The 18411-nt window shown below is 35.2% G+C and overlaps 1 protein-coding gene across 1 annotated transcript in view; it reads right to left on the bottom strand.

The window, feature by feature from the left end:
- VPS13A (vacuolar protein sorting 13 homolog A) overlaps positions 1–18411 on the bottom strand; it is a 265502-nt gene that overhangs the window by 14285 nt on the left and 232806 nt on the right. The window contains 1 exon segment of the mRNA XM_079706494.1: positions 16618–16732. Coding sequence (XP_079562620.1) covers positions 16618–16732 — 115 coding nt within the window.

Genomic DNA, 18411 nt, shown 5'->3' with positions numbered 1-18411 from the left:
CTCTCTAATGCATTTCCAGCAGAACCTCTATTGAACATTTACTGACCCATGATACTATATAAACTTGAAAAGAATAACATTTCTTTCAAAATACTGAAATAATTCAGAGCAGTCCAAATCACTGAGGTTTTATTGTTTCTATCGCTTACCAATTAATGTGTGGAAACCGTCACAACATTCTAACTATTCTATTAACCTTAAAAGAAAAAAAAAAAAGGCAAAATTTAATGACGGTTTTTTATTTTGGCAAAGAGGAGACAAATGAGGAATATAGAATAATGATGACCAGAACCAGCATACACTGGTTATTATTCATCTGGAATAATGAAAATATAGTAAGTTCCTATTAGACACTGTACTAATAATCACATATATTACCTTGCTTTTTAATCCTAGCAACACCATCAAGGTACTATTATCTTGGTATTATATACCAAAGTACTGTTATTACTACAATTATCTTCATTTTATAGTCTGGAATATGAGATCAGACTAGAATAAAAGACTATAAAGCTAGTAAAAGGAAAAGGCTGGTACTGAACTCAGGTTTACATGGTTCCAGAATCCAGGCCCTGAGCCATATGGTATTACTGCACCCCAGGTATTTTTACTGTCAAAATGAGTTAGCATAGAAGAAATACATATATTCCATTAGATGAAGTGGGATCCCATTTTAACAGCTCATTGGAATATGGATTCAGATAGTTCACAAGCTGTGTCACATCTCTTGTAATACTTCAATTTCATATAATACCCAGGGGTAATTATCTCTTTGGAAGATAGTAAGACTAATAAACAACTAACTCAGACTCAAAGTGCACAAAATGTCTAAATGTACATTTCTCCATACTACTTCCTGTAAGATTCTTTAGCGGTAAATTTTCACTGATATACAGTTCATCAGAATCATCACCAGATAGGATATCAGTTTCATTTGAATTTACAACTAAAGACTCTTAACTGGCAAAAAACTATGCATGGTGTTTCCTTTTATAGATGACATTAAATTTTGTTTTTAGATGAATGAAAGCAGCCTCCAATCTAATTTTCTATGAAGATGAACTGTTTCATTTGGCAAGACAACAGCTTTTCTCTCATAGGATATTTGCTAATAAAGAAGACTTTTCATAATTTATAATAAAGTCTTCTAACAATATTATTGTTAGAGCACACACTAAAATAAAATATGAATGAACTTTACTAAGCTCAAGTTATGTTGAGAACCTATGTGCTGTGGAAAGTAACCAAAGGACATTGTAAGGTAGGGCTCTCATGTATCAGTAGAGAAGTCATGGGTTGAATCCCAGGTTACAATTTAGCACCTTTAGCTAAATAAAGCCTAAAGACCTTTTAAACTAAAACTTACTGCAGAATTTTAGCTCTATTTGCACATCCTCGGTAAGCAGAAAGACTCAAGTTGAACCTATCTGAGCTTAACATTTTTATTTCTTTTAAATGTGCTACATTTTCTACTTTAGTATTTATCCTTCCATAATATATTTATAAATTTATGGGATGAAATGATGACAAACTTTTGAAAAAGATTTAGTAATCAAATTAGTCTCATTTCAGTTACTGGATTAAAAAATAATTTAAAAATTCATTGTACACTTTTTTGACAAAAAGAAAACTGGAACCTCCCCTAAGTGGAACCACCACCTCCAGAAAAAGACACAATTTCAAAGTCTTATTCACACAGTTATTTTTATGTAATTCTGGAAGGTTCTAAGTGGGGTGAGTTAGTCCACTGGTCCAAAATAAAGTTAGTGGGACTTACTACTAAATGTTCAAAAGTATATGCTTTCAAAAATGGTGTGCCAAAGACTCTCCAAGAGAGTTCTATTAAGCTAATAAATGAGGTATGAGAATTGTATCCAAGTTGGATAGGTAATCTTTTCATGGCATCTGCTTTATCTGAGATGCTCACTCCAATTTGCTTTGATAACAGAATTTGGCTCTCTTCAGTATTCTCATCCCATTCAGAAGTATGCTTCTGGAGAGGAAGAGTTAAAAATGAAGAGTGAAATCCAATGGGCCTTTATCTCCTAGTTCTTGTCCACTTACTCAAAATTTCAGATGAAGCCAGGAAGAATGTTCAGCACTACTCTGGTGATCTGACTGCCTATGATAAGCCCATTTTTTCCCAGATCAGTGGTAATTCTCCTCCGGAAGTAAAGGGAAAGACCGCATCAGCTGAAGGTAGTTATCTTCCAATTGCTATTAAGGCAGTGTTTGAAGCTAATTATAAACATTTGTAATTTCTGAAAGAAAAGAAATATACAACAAACGAAAACAGCCTCCCTTCTACAACTTATATAATGGCATCTATGATATCTTCGTAAGAGATTCAAAGAAAACACAGATAAAATTTTTAAATTTCTGAAATGGTTGAAAAATACTACCCTCATGGGACAACCCAGCTGTCAATATCCGTACACAATGAAAAACACAAAGATTATACATACATGTACATACACAAATGAATTTTAAGAGCAGAAGATTTATTTAAGGGGTAAATTTTTTTTAAAAAAAGGCAGAGTCAAAAGGTAAAAATGGACTTCCGGGTAAGATGGCGGAAGAGTAAGACGCGGAGATCACCTTCCTCCCCACGGATACACCAGAAATACAGCTACACGTGGAACAACTCCTACAGAACACCTACTGAACGCTGGCAGAAGACCCCAGACCTCCCAAAAGGCAAGAAACTCCCCACATACCTGGGTAGGGCAAAGCGGAGAGATTCCCGCACAGAGGATCGGTGCCGAGCGGCACTCACCAGCCCGAGAGGCTTGTCTGCTCGCCCGCCGGGGCGGGCGGTGCTGGAAGCTGAGGCTCGGGCTTCGGTCAGAGCGCAGGGAGAGGACTGGGGCTGGCGGCGAGAACTCAGCCTGAAGGGGACTAATGTGCCACAGCTAGCCGGAAGGGAGTCCAGGAAAACTCTGGAGCTGCCGAAGAGGCAAGAGACTTTTTCTGCCCTCTTGGTTCCCTGGTGCGCAAGGAGAGGGGATTAAGAGCGCTGCTTAAAGGGGTTCCACAGACGGGCGCGAGTCACGACTGAAAGCGCGGAGCCCAGTGACGGGCGTGGGACGCTGGGGCTGCTGCTGCCGCCGCCAAGAAGCCTGTGTGCGAGCGCAGGTCACTGTCCACACCGCCCTTCCGAGAGCCTGTGCAGCCCGCCACTGCCGGGGTCCCGGGATCCAGGGGCGGCTTCCCTGGGAGAATGCACGGCGCGCCTCGGGCTGGTGCAACGTCACGCCGACCTCTGCCGCTGCAGGCTCGCCCCGCAGTCCGTGCCCCTCCCTCCCGCCCGGCCTGAGTGAGCCAGAGTCCCCGAAGAGGCTGCTCCTTTAACCCTGTCCTGTCTGAGCGAAGAACAGACGCCCTCCGGCGACCTACACGCAGAGGCGGGGCCAAATCCAAAGCTGAGACCCAGGAGCTGTGAGAACAAAGAAGAGAAAGGGAAACCTCTCCCAGCAGCCTCAGAAGCAGCAGATTAAAGCTCCATAATCAACTTGATGTACCCTGCATCTGTGGAATACATGAATAGACAACAAATCATCCCAAATTGAGGAGCCAGGAGTCAGTGCTATGCCTCTGAGGTGGGAGAGCCAACTTCAGGACACTGGTCCACAAGAGACCTCCCAGCTCGACATAATATCAAACGGCGAAAATCTTCCAGAGATCTCCATCTCAACACCAGCACCCAGCTTCACTCAACGACCAGCAAGCTACAGTGCTGGACACCCTATGCCAAACAACTAGCAAGACAGGAACACAACGCCACCCATTAGCAGAGAGGTGGCCTAAAATCATAAAAAGTCCGCAGACACCCCAAAACACACCACCAGACGTGGACCTGCCCACCAGAAAGACAAGATCCAGCCTCATCCACCAGAACACAGGCACTAGTCCCCTCCACCAGGAAGCCTACAAAACCCACTAAACCAACTTTAGCCACTGGGGACAGACACCAAAAACAACGGGAACTACGAACCTGCAGCCTGAAAAAAGGAGACCCCAAACACAGTAACATAAGCAAAATGAGAAGACAGAAAAACACACAGCAGGAGAAGGAGCAAGATAAAAACCCACCAGACCTAACAAATGAAGAGGTAATAGGCAGTCTACCTGAAAAAGAATTCAGAATAATGATGGTAAAGATGATCCAAGATTCTATTTCCCAGATCCAAAATCTTCGAAATAGAATAGACAAAATGCAAGAAACAGTTAACAAGGACCTAGAAGAACTAAAGATGAATCAAGCATCGATTAACAACACAATAAATGAAATGAAAAATACGCTAGATGGGATCAATAGCAGAATAACTGAGGCAGAAGAACGGATAAGTGAGGTGGAAGATAAAATAGTGGAAATAACTGCTGCAGAGCAAAATAAAGAAAAAAGAATGAAAAGAACAGAGGACAGTCTCAGAGACCTCTGGGACAACATTAAACGCACCAACATTCGAATTACAGGGGTTCCAGAAGAAGAAGAGAAAAAGAAAGGGACTGAGAAAATATTTGAAGAGATTATAGTTGAAAACTTCCTAATATGGGAAAGGAAATAGTTAATCAAGTCCAGGAGGCACAGAGAGTCCCATACAGAATAAATCCAAGGAGAAATACGCCAAGACACATATTAATCAAACTGTCAAAAATTAAACACAAAGAAATCATATTAAAAGCAGCAAGGCAAAAACAACAAATAACACACAAGGGAATCCCCATCAGGATAACAACTGATCTCTCAGCAGGAACTCTACAAGCCAGAAGGGAGTGGCAGGACATAATTAAAGTGATGAAGGAGAAAAACCTGCAACCAAGATTACTCTACCCAGCAAGGATCTCATTCAGATTTGATGGAGAAATTAAAACCTTTACAGACAAGCAAAAGCTGAGAGAGTTCAGCACCACCAAACCAGCTTTAAAACAAATGCTAAAGGAACTTCCCTAGGCAAGAAACACAACAGAAGGAAAAGACCTACAATAACGAACCCAAAACAATTAAGAAAATGGGAATAGGAACATACATATCAATAATTACCTTAAATGTAAATGGACTAAATGCTCCCACCAAAAGACACAGATTGGCTGAATGGATACAAAAACAAGACCCATATATATGCTGTCTACAAGAGACCCACTTCAGACCTAGAGACACATACAGACTGAAAGTAAGGGGATGGAAAAAGATATTCCATGCAAATGGAAACCAAAAGAAAGCTGGAGTAGCAATTCTCATATCAGACAAAATAGACTTTAAAATAAAGACTACTAGAAGAGAGAAAGAAGGACACTACATAATGATCAAGGGATCGATCCAAGAAGAAGATATAACAATTGTAAATATTTATGTACCAAACATAGGAGCACCTCAATACATAAGGCAAATACTAACAGCCATAAAAGGAGACATCGACAGTAACACAATCATAGTAGGGGACTTTAACACCCCACTTTCACCAATGGACAGATCATCCAAAATGAAAATAAATAAGGAAACACAAGCTTTAAATGATACATTAAACAAGATGGACTTCATTGATATTTATAGGACATTCCATCCAAAAACAACAGAATACACATTCTTCTCAAGTGCTCATGGAACATTCTCCAGGATAGATCATATCTTGGGTCACAAATCAAGCCTTGGTAAATTTAAGAAAATTGAAATTGTATCAAGTATCTTTTCCGACCACAATGCTATGAGACTAGATATCAATTACAGGAAAAGAGCTGTAAAAAATACAAACACATGGAGGCTAAACAATACACTACTTAATAACGAAGTGATCACTGAAAAAATCAAAGAGGAAATTAAAAAATACCTAGAAACAAATGACAATGGAGACACGACGAGCCAAAACCTATGGGATGCAGCAAAAGCAGTTCTAAGAGGGAAGTTTATAGCAATACAATCCCACCTTAAGAAACAGGAAACATCTCGAATAAACAACCTAACCTTGCATCTAAAGCAATTAGAGAGAGAACAAAAACATCCCAAAGTTAGCAGAAGGAAAGAAATCATAAAAATCAGATCAGAAATAAATGAAAAAGAAATGAAGGAAACAATAGCAAAGATCAATAAAACTAAAAGCTGGTTCTTTGAGAAGATAAACAAAATTGATAAACCATTAGCCAGACTCATCAAGAAAAAAAGGGAGAAGACTCAAATCAATAGAATTAGAAATGAAAAAGGAGAAGTAACAACTGACACTGCAGAAATACAAAAGATCATGAGAGATTACTATAAGCAACTCTATGCCAATAAAGTGGACAACCTGGAAGAAATGGACAAATTCTTAGAAATGCACAACCTGCCAAGACTGAATCAGGAAGAAATAGAAAATATGAACAGACCAATCACAAGCACTGAAATTGAAACTGTGATAAAAAAATCTTCCAACAAACAAAAGCCCAGGACCAGATGGCTTCACAGGAGAATTCTATCAAGCATTTAGAGAAGAGCTAACACCTATCCTTCTCAAACTCTTCCAAAATATAGCAGAGGGAGGAACACTCCCAAACTCATTCTACGAGGCCACCATCACCTTGATACCAAAACCAGACAAGGATGTCACAAAGAAAGAAAACTACAGGCCAATATCACTGATGAACATAGATGCAAAAATCCTCAACAAAATACTAGCAAACAGAATCCAACAGCACATTAAAAGGATCATACACCATGATCAAGTGGGGTTTATTCCAGGAATGCAAGGATTCTTCAATATACGCAAATCAATCAACGTGATACACCATATTAAAAATTGAAGGAGAAAAACCATGTGATCATCTCAATAGATGCAGAGAAAGCTTTCGACAAAATTCAACACCCATTTATGATAAAAACCCTGCAGAAAGTAGGCATAGAGGGAACTTTCCTCAACATAATAAAGGCCATATATGACAAACCCACAGCCAGCATCGTCCACAATGGTGAAAAACTGAAACCATTTCCACTAAGATCAGGAACAAGACAAGGTTGCCCACTCTCACCACTCTTATTCAACATAGTTTTGGAAGTTTTAGCCACAGCAATCAGAGAAGAAAAGGAAATAAAAGGAATCCAAATCGGAAAAGAAGAAGTAAAGCTGTCACTGTTTGCAGATGACATGATACTATACATAGAGAATCCTAAAGATGCTACCAGAAAACTACTAGAGCTAATCAATGAATTTGGTAAAGTTGCAGGATACAAAATTAATGCACAGAAATCTCTGGCATTCCTATATACTAATGATGCAAAATCTGAAAGTGAAATCAAGGAAACACTCCCATTTACCACTGCAACAAAAAGAATAAAATATCTAGGAATAAACCTCCCTAAGGAGACAAAAGACCTGTATGCAGAAAATTATAAGACACTGATGAAAGAAATTAAAGATGATACAAATAGATGGAGAGATGTACCATGTTCTTGGATTGGAAGAATCAACATTGTGAAAATGACTCTACTACCCAAAGCAATCTACAGATTCAATGCAATCCCTATCAAACTACCACTGGCATTTTTCACAGAACTAGAGCAAAAAATTTCACAATTTGTATGGAAACACAAAAGACCCCGAATAGCCAAAGCAATCTTGAGAACGAAAAATGGAGCTGGAGGAATCAGGCTCTCTGACTTCAGACTATACTACAAAGCTACAGTAATCAAGACAGTATGGTACTGGCACAAAAACAGAAAGATCGATCAATGGAACAGGATAGAAAGCCCAGAGATAAACCCACGGACATATGGTCACCTTATCTTTGATAAAGGAGGCAGGAATGTACAGTGGACAAAGGACAGTCTCTTCAATAAGTGGTGCTGGGAAAACTGGATAGGGACATGTAAAAGTATGAGATTAGATCACTCCCTAACACCATACACAAAAATAAGCTCAAAATGGATTAAAGACCTAAATGTAAGGCCAGACACTATCAAACTCTTAGAGGAAAACATAGGCAGAACACTCTATGACATAAATCATAGCAAGATCCTTTTTGACCCACCTCCTAGAGAAATGGAAATAAAGACAAAAATAAACACATGGGACCTAATGAAACTTAAAAGCTTTTGCACAGCAAAGGAAACCATAAACAAGACCAAAAGACAACCCTCAGAATGGGAGAAAATATTTGCAAATGAAGCAACTGACAAAGGATTAATCTCCAAAATTTATAAACAGCTCATGCAGCTCAATAGCAAAAAAACAAACAACCCAATCCAAAAATGGGCAGAAGACTTCAATAGGCATTTCTCCAAAGATATACAGACTGCCAACAAACACATGAAAGAATGCTCAACATCATTAATCATTAGAGAAATGCAAATCAAAACTACAATGAGATATCATCTCACACCAGTCAGAATGGCCATCATCAAAAAATCTAGAAACAATAAATGCTGGAGAGGGTGTGGAGAAAAGGGAACACTCTTGCACTGCTGGTGGGAATGTGAATTGGTACAGCCACTATGGAGAACAGTATGGAGGTTCCTTAAAAAACTAAAAATAGAACTACCATATGACCCAGCAATCCCACTACTAGGCATATACCCTGAGAAAACCATAATTCAAAAAGAGACATGTACCAAAATGTTCATTGCAGCTCTATTCACAATAGCCCGGAGCTGGAAACAACCTAAGTGTCCATCATCGGATGAATGGATAAAGAAGATGTGGCACATATATACAATGGAATATTACTCAGCCATAAAAAGAAACGAAACTGAGCTATTTGTAATGAGGTGGATAGACCTAGAGTCTGTCATACAGAGTGAAGTAAGTCAGAAAGAGAAAGACAAATACCGTATGCTAACACATATATATGGAATTAAAAAAAAAAAATGTCATGAAGAACCTAGGGGTAAAACGGGAATAAAGACACAGACCTACTTGAGAATGGACTTGAGGATATGGGGAGGGGGAAGGGTAAGCTGTGACAAAGTGAAAGAGAGGCATGGACATATATACACTACCAAACGTAAGGTAGATAGATAGTGGGAAGCAGCTGCAGAGCACAGGGAGATCAGCTCGGTGCTTTGTGACCGCCTGGAGGGGTGGGATGGGGAGGGTGGGAGGGAGGGAGATGCATGAGGGAAGGGATGTGGGAACAGATGTATATGTATGACTGGTTCACTTTGTTATAAAGCAGAAACTAAAAAAAAAAAAAAAAAAAAAAAAAAAGGTAAAAATGTTCAATCAAAAAGAAAAAGCTTCGGGCTTCCCTGGTAGTGCAGTGGTTGAGAGACCGCCTGCCAATGCAGGACACACGGGTTCGTGCCCCAGTCCGGGAAGATCCCACATGCCGTGGAGCGGCTGGGCCCGTGAGCCATGGCCGCTGAGCCTGCGCGTCCGGAGCCTGTGCTCCGCAACGGGAGAGGTCACAACAGTGAGAGGCCCAAATACTGCAAAAAAAAAAAAAAAAAGAAAAAAAAAGAAAAAGCTTCCACATCAACTATAAAAACATAGAAAGGTCCTGCTGGTGATAATGTATTCCAGAAGTAAACACCAGGTTTCCCACATTGGGGACCGAATGGGTCACATTTTTACTCTTTAGAAGTTAATAGTAATTCTATTTATAAAAATTTACAATAATAAAAAATATATAACAAATTTATACATTTGAATCATAATTACATGAATAAAAATTTAAAAATGAAATACACCATAATAAATGGTGGGGAGACAGGGTAAGTTTTTTCTTTTCTATTCCAATTTTTCTTTACTGAGCATATATTACTTTAACAATGTAGAAAATAATCTACTTTAATTTTTGAAAAATTTCATATCTTTTGTAAAATACTAAAACTGTAGATTGAGAATCAATGTTAGTCCAGTGATTAGCAAGAGAGATTACCTTTTTCCATGGAGAGCGAGTCTCTAAATTTTTTAATTCAAAGAAACTCCAAGTTTTATTGAATACATTCAAAAAATCTTTGTAGACATAATACAGTTAACAAGCTATTCATAGATAATTTACAGTATAAAAACATAGCATTCCCAATTAAGAATTATATATACTATCCTGATTATCTGTTTATAAAAACACTGACTATATTTTGAATGCTCAAATAGTTAAGGATCTCTAAGAGGTAGCATAATGCAAATTTAGTAGATATCTTTGTTACCATTTCAGTGCATAGGATATGTATATGCAATAAAGATGGTTACATTAAAAACCATTTTACAAAATTATTAAATGTTTATTTTAAAGCTGATATTTGGAGGTACACTATTCCTATATACATACTGGTTGATATGAAATAATTGTTAAATAAATTTATCATACTGATTGAGAGATAATTACAGACATGAAAATAGGTGTACCACATTAAAACAAACCAAGCCATAAACTCCTACATACGACCATCATAAATTATTCTAATTAGCTCCCTAACACGGTCTGTGTTATTTGAAATCATGTGTTTCATTCTTCTTTGATTCAGGCCTTTCTGTAAGGTTTTGTAGAGTTATGGCTTGTACTCACTCACTTCATAAATTTCAATATTCATCTACTGAAATTAAAGATTACATTAACAATCTAAACATTTTTAATTGATCTCATTTCAAAGGTGTAGGAATAGGATAATAAATAAAACTGACATTCTTTTTACATATCCATCATAATTATTATTTGACTTAAATGAATAATTTGTGTATCTTATTTAGACCCTATAGGACCTATAATATTTTGGACTACTACAATAAATTACAAATATGCAAGGAAACCTATAAAATAAAAAACTGTGGCTTGAAGATACAGTAGAAAAGTACTCGTAACAGTTGGATTGTTGTTTCTGGTCCTCCTCCCATAATTATAGGAAAAGTATAATGCAAAATTTCACCATGGGACTTAAATCAGACAAACTACTATAGTAGCTGTCACAGCAGTCATCATTCTATAGTGCATATGACCCTGGGACGTAAAATACAGCAGCACATACTTCATGTTGAACTTTGATGTCCTACTCACAGATCTAAAATGGCTCCATCTGTTAATTTTCATAACATGACCTTAAAGTCAACACTCAACACTACATCAATGATATGTGTTTTGAATAATTTCAAAAGGTAAAATTTATAAAATTTTGATTATTTTAAAAACAGAAGCAAATTGAAATTTATTCCAACTTCCTTTTCAATAAGGAATATTGAAAGTCAGTAATATTACTCTGGATTTACTCTGTTATATCTATACCAATGTGAGCATCAATTAATTTCATTTGTAGGCTCTTAAAAACAGATTATTTACCCATGGTGATAGGTGTTCACAATTTTAGGATTTTTATAAACTCTTCTTCCTGCCAGTTTTCACTATGTTATTCAAGTGTCAGGTAGACACAAAGGAAAATAGAGAATGAATGATTATTCCCTTAGAAAAGAAGAGAGAAGAACTCTCCATCCCCTTATCCCTTTTTCTGTACATAGGCAATGACCACATTGAAATTTGGAATATAAATAAAGTTAAAGGATATGGAAAGGTGTGGTATTACATAGTCAATCTTTCAAACTCAGCTTTCTCACTAGACTTTATTAGATGGATACTCCCATTTTTAAAGTTCTAATTAATTATAGAGCCACCAATAAACAAACAAAAGAACCGTTCATCTCATTTAAAATCCCAAAATTGAACTAATTTTCTATATATTTGATGAGGAATAAGAAGATATTTTTGTCCAAGTCCTATTTCTCCATCAAGAAAACAGAGCAATCCTCAGGCTTAAATTTTTCTCAAATAAAATTAACATAATAAATACATTTTTTAAACTGAAAAAATAATTAATACCTGTCAGCAGAGAAGCTTGAAAAGATTATTTCACTGGGGCAGGAAAACAGAAACAGAAAGAACAAGGCCAATTATACTGTTAAAAGAATGTACGCCACTTCTAAGGGCTAAAAACTTAAGGATGAATCCCTAAGGTCACATGAACAAAGTTTAGTAGTTACTAGAATATTATTTTAAATCTTTTTACTGTTTAAGAGATTTTAAATAAATGTAATTCTACCTCCAATTTTCTTTTCATTAAAATGGTAAGGCACTGCTAAAATATCCAGAACTTTTCCCAGATAAATTCATAAGGACCTTTGTGAAATCTGTACCATAGAATTAAGTGTCACAGAGCAATCACAGGAAACTCAGTAAATTTCTTGCAAACAAGCAGTTAGCATTTTCTCCTTTAGAAAGGCCGCATGCTTAGCATAGTTGGAATCAAGAAGTCAATGAAATTACGAAACCCTTCCTTCCTCAGGCATACACAATACATAACAATAGACTATGTTCTTTCCAGCTTCCAGTAGAAGCAGCAGACTTTGTTTGATTTTGACCAAGGGTGAGAGAGCAGTGGATGCAAGACAAAGACAAATTGTCTCTGATACCAGCAGTGACTATTTTTATGGTCACTGTTTTAATTTATTTACTTACTCCAAAAAGATAAGAATACTATATTTTGATGAAAACAGTAATTAAATTCTTTGACATTCACATATTTCTTAGTCCTAGCATACACAACCTGGATTCCTACTTAATCTGAATCAATGCTAGGCAGGTAGAAATTTCAAGAGCAAAATTTTTTAGCTTCTTTTTTTGTAAGCTCAATACTAAAAAATCTGAAATAGTCATTTTCTAAGAAATAGAGAATAATGATTTATAGAGATAAAATCTTGATAAACCTAAGAATTAGAAGAGATGCAAGTCATTGGCTGAATAAATTAAACCAAAAGCTGAACAATTAAGGCAATTATCTACTACAGTCTAATATAAGCTCATTATAAGCAAAATGCTTAACATAAATTAAGGTAAATGTTCCTTTGTTGATCCAAATGCAGAGCAGTCATAAGGGTTTAAACATCATACTATTAACAGTCATTAACTTTTTCGAGTTTTTTTTTTTAAGTACATCTAATATACTAGAAAAATAGAGCAAAAAGTTTTATCTAAGTTTGAAATTTTAAAAAAGGCTTCATTATGCAAAACATTAAACAGATTTGCTTATACATCTTTCAGAAACATAGATAACATTTTCCCAATATTATCTAGAAGAAATACATATAATTATGCTTACTATAACAATTCTTCTGTCCTGAATTAATTCGTAACATTTTATAATAAGGATATAGCACCATGGATATGTAAGCTAATAAGTAAATATAATGATTGTAAAACCAACTTTGTTCACTGTTTCACAAAATGTATACATAATAAAATGAAATAAAAGAACCAAAGAACATTTTTCTTCATTCTCAGACTATAAATTATTTCACTATCTAACCTTTATGACAAATCATGAATGTTTCTTATAATAGTAGTTCAACCTATATGATTTTGGAATAGAACAAATTCATATTGCTTCAAGTTATATAAGTTTATTATTATTAAAAGAAATTTGACAAAGGTGCTTTTAAAATGCTAAATAAATATAAAATATTGGCTGGCTATTACTATTCTTTTTCTTTCTTTTTTTTTTTTTTACTCAATTACATTATATTACAGCCCAGAAAATTTACAGAGAACATTAAAAACAACATTTTGCTAACAAATAAACAGATAATTTAAAATGAAACTAGTGAACATTAAAAAAAAATTGTCTAACTTTAAATCTTAAAGACAAACTGTTATTACAAAGCTATAAAACACATAAAGCAAATGCTATAATATATGGTATGCCCTACTTTGGCTATAAAATACATTTTTCCGTGCTTAAATAATGCATAAATTTTTGTTTTTGAAAATACACAGAAAAACATTTTAAAAGGAAAACGTACATTTAACTCCATATGGGCATTATGGTAGTAGTCATACAAAACATGTTAATGAAACATTCCAAATAAAATGACAAAGAACATATGAATTTGAACATTTCAGATCTGACTAATCATCGTCATCATCATTATCATCATCACTACTTCTACTGTGAGTCATAATCCACTCCCTGTAGACCTGAATTTTCTGTAAGCATGGTAAAGGAAAAAAGAAGCACAAATGTTAGTTAAGTATGGCAAATTGCTTGGAAAACATGTAAAATTATGAAATGTTCAAGAAGTCAATAATTCTGAAGAAGACTTCAGCTCTAAGTGGGGCAGTAATTATGGATATAATATTTCATAACCTAATAAGACTTAACTAAACTCCACTGGTTGGTACACTTAATATATAGAATAGCTTGATGATACCAGTAAATTATTTTGTGACTATGTTAGAATTATTCTATTTCTCCAGCAGGCAGCTTTAATGGACTACTAGGAAGCACTATAATTATGTGCCACTTTCTAGATAGAAAGGTACACAATAAAAGAGTGTATCTCATATTTAATTATCATATATAGGCATATATAATTTAGTGAGCACAGAGCACCCTTTTTAGAAAATCAGAAAACAAAAGGATGAACATTTGAAAGTATTAAATATTTTCTAAGGGCATTATTATTAAATCAGATTAAATCTAGGCAGATGAGATATGAAATACTGTTTATATGTCATCTACTTCTTTGCCACAGCACTGGTATTTGTATATTTTAAAGTGCTTGCTAATAGTAAAGTTTTAATTCAAAAAAAGCACCATTACCACTAAAGCAACAACCCACTTCTTACACCTGTAAGAGAGTAATGCCAAACACAAACATCCTAAGGCATCTGGTGAATTCCTATAGGTATTCCGACTAACACTGTGTTTAATACTCCTGCTGAAAAATAAGTAATGGCTGACAAGGATTGTGAGATTTTAGTCATTTAAACAGCTCTTTTAGCAATTAATTCTACAACTGGCCTAATGAAAATAATAGGCATCTTTAAAAATACAGTCAATAGTCATGATCTTAAATCCCAAACTTTAGAGCTTTAGAAAACAATCAATGGAAAAAAGTGTAGAACAAATTTACTTGTTACTGAAATCAAGTTATTAGGTGTGAAAAACTTTTGGTATGTCATGGCTTTCTTATCATCTGTTCTCTAATAATGGGGATGTATGTCTAAACTCTCCTCACTACTCATCCTTACTTCCTACTAAGTTTATAAAAGTTTCTCAATAAATATTTTTAGCTTGTGAAAGGTGATTTGATAACTATTCAGTTTAGTAGAATGAATTAGTAATATGTTAACTGTGTTCTAATAAGGGAAGGCAGGTGCTGAGTAGATATGTATGTTTCAATTGTATAACTATAGGTGACTTCTGCAACATTTTCAAAGAATGATTTACTGTCATTGTAGAGTTTGTCAACCTGCCATTTAGAACACAATCTCTCAGTAGACTGCCAGTTCTATCCCAATATGCAATTATTCTGATGCTTTAAAAACATTTTAAACACAATGTAAAACCATTTAACTAAATATCACACATTAACACAATACTTGTAGTTTATGGAAGTACATTTAATGCAAAATTATATACTGTGAATGTAAAGATATCAAGTACTATGAATACTTTCAAGTCTGTACTATGAGTATTTTCAAGTATGTACAATTTATTATTACTATGAGTATTTTCAAGACTCCTTGTTTTCAATTAAATGATTTAATTTAGTATTTCACATCTAAACCACAGAAACGACTTTAAATTGGTATATCCTATTGTGTATGTTATCTGCAGCATAATCCAGATTTTAAAAAGTCCAACTTTCAAAGTAGAAGTTATATAAACAGATAACATATTCTATCTTCAAACTATTGTTCTAAAAGCTAATTTTCCTTACTAAAAGATGTTGGTTTTCATGTAAATTGCTTATCAATTCCACGGGGTTTTAAATAGACCACACAAGCATAAAGCGGGAAGAGGGTCATGGCCATTTGAGCATCTTCAAAAGAAAAGCAGAACCCAAGAATTCACAATAGCAGTGGTCATGATTTTTTTTCCTTATGCATGCCTAACTGGACATGAGGATTATATCTGGAATAAAAGCTGTTAGTGGCTTGAAGGAAGCACCCTAAATAGAAATGGTCTAACTGGGTAAATAAGTAACATCAACTGTGAGGGTACATAAGGCACAATGGCTTTCAACAAATCTAGCAAATCCAGTACAGAACTAAGAGTATCCTATAAAAAGATCAGACTTGCTAAAAATCCTATACAAAAAGTTACCAATATAAAAGCTTTTCTTTGCATTCAAAATACTGAAACAGCTGTACGTGGTCTGTAAATTTTAAGACTAAAATCTACTGTTGGCTTTCACTTGCAAAGTCATGCATTAACTGTTTTCATATCAAACTTTTTGATGCCTTTAAAAAAGAGAAAAAAAATCTTACAGTAAATAAATGTACATTTAAAACCTAAGTAAATGTAAGAAACTTTAAATGGAATTAAGCAAAACATATAAAAGCCCAAATAATCTAATACACATTTAAAGCATTATATAGCTACTTTAAAAAAAAAGCTGACTTGACTACATTAATCTTTTTTTTTTTTTTGGTACGTGGGCCTCTCACTGCTGTGGCCTCTCCCGTTGCGGAGCACAGGCTCCGGACGTGCAGGCTCAGTAGCCATGGCCCACGGGCCCAGCCACCCCGTGGCATGTGGGATCCTCCTGGACCGGGGCACGAACCCGCGTCTCCTGCATCGGTAAGCGGACCCCCAACCACTGCACCACCAGGAAAGCCCGACTATATTAATCTTAATTCACAAGATATTTCTTCACCCACCTGTAACATTTGATTTCCAGTACCATCCCTCAACCTGTAAGGTCTGATAACTCCATCTTCATTAAAGAACCTAGGGGGTCGCAGACTCTCCACTTCATCAGAAGTCTCTGTAGCTCTAGAGGGAAAACATATAACTTGATTTTAAAAATTACTCAAAAACTCCTAAGTATACTTTAAAATGAAACTGCTGAAAAAAGATCTTTTGGATAAAATGAGACTATTACATCACTTCTCTTTTTTAAATTCTGTCTTTTGACACAAATAATAATAAGTTCTCTAGACACATGTAGAACTGTAAAGAAGTATGATTATAGATTCTCTTGGATTTTCTTTGTAGACAATAATCAGAGAATCAGCATATGAGTACTGCTTTTTCTTTTCTGGTTTAAGACTTTTAATTTCTTTTGCTTTTCCTATTTCCTACTATATTGCATTATTAGCTCCTCCAGCACAATGCGAAATACATGAGGGGATTGCAAGCATCCTTCCCTCATTCTCAACTTTAAAGGTAAAGCTTCTGAGTTCTTCATGAAGTACAGGTATCAGCAACTTTTTTTTTTTTAAAGGCACTGTTTGTTAAGCCAAGGAAATTCATTTCTACTCTTAGTTTGGTAACTTTTTTTTTGTCATTGTTATTGAAAATCTTGAATGAACAATGAATTTTTTTTTTTTTTTTAATGAATTTTAAATACAGAATTTTCCTCTGGTCATTGCTGTGATTCTGTGGTTTATCTCCTTCAAACTATTAATGCTTTAAGTCACATTACATGGTTTTCTAATGTTCACATACCCTCACATTCCTTCTAAGGCTTGATATGTACTGTTTGAAACACATATACACATTGCTGAATTTGGTTAATATTTTATTTAACATTTTTTGACTGTATGGACCTACATGAGAAAGACTAATTTATTGTTCATTCATTCAACAAACATTCACATATTCAACAAATATTAAGAGCTTACCATGTAATGTATCCATATGTATAGACACATACATATGGATCAATCTCCAATTAAAAGCAGAAATCGGCAAAATGGATAAAAAAATGTGATCCAACTATATGCTGTCCAAAAGAGGCTCATTTTAGAGTCAAAGACACAGATAAGTTGAAAGTAAAAGGATGGAAAAAGATATACCATGTAAATAATAACCAAAAGAGAGCTGGAATGGCTATACTAAAATCAGAAAAAAATTAGACTTTAAAAAAATTCCTATTAGACACAAAGAAGGACATTTAATTTTTTTAATGAATTTTTATTGGGGTATAGTTGATTTACAATGTTGTTTTAGTTTCAGGTGTACAGTAAAGTCAATCAGTTATACATATACATATATCCACTCTTTTTTAGATTCCTTTCCCATACAGGCCATTATAGAGTACTGAGTAGAGTTCCCTGTGCTATACATCAGGTCCTTATTATTATCTATTTTATATATAATAGTGTATACACATTAATCCAAATCTTCCAATTTATCCTTCCCCCACCTTGCCCCTTGGCAACCGTAAGTTTGATTTCTACATCTATAACTCTATTTCTGTTTTGTAGCTAAGTTAATTTGTACCATTTTTTTAGATTCCACATATAAGCACTATCATATTTGTCTTTCTCTGACTTACTTCACTCAGTATGACAGTCTCTAGGTCCATCCATGTTGCTGCAAATGGCATTATTTCTTCTATGGCTAAGTGATATTCCTTTGTATATATGTACCACATCTTCTTTATCCATTCATCTGTCGATGGACATTTAGATTGCTTCCATGTCCTGGCTATTGTAAATAGTGCTGCA

The sequence above is a fragment of the Hyperoodon ampullatus genome, assembly GCF_949752795.1.
Source record: "Hyperoodon ampullatus genome assembly, chromosome: 6".
Lineage (NCBI taxonomy): Eukaryota > Metazoa > Chordata > Mammalia > Artiodactyla > Ziphiidae > Hyperoodon > Hyperoodon ampullatus.
The sequence above is the reverse complement of the archived record's forward strand: the minus strand, read 5'-3'. Positions and strand labels throughout refer to the sequence as shown.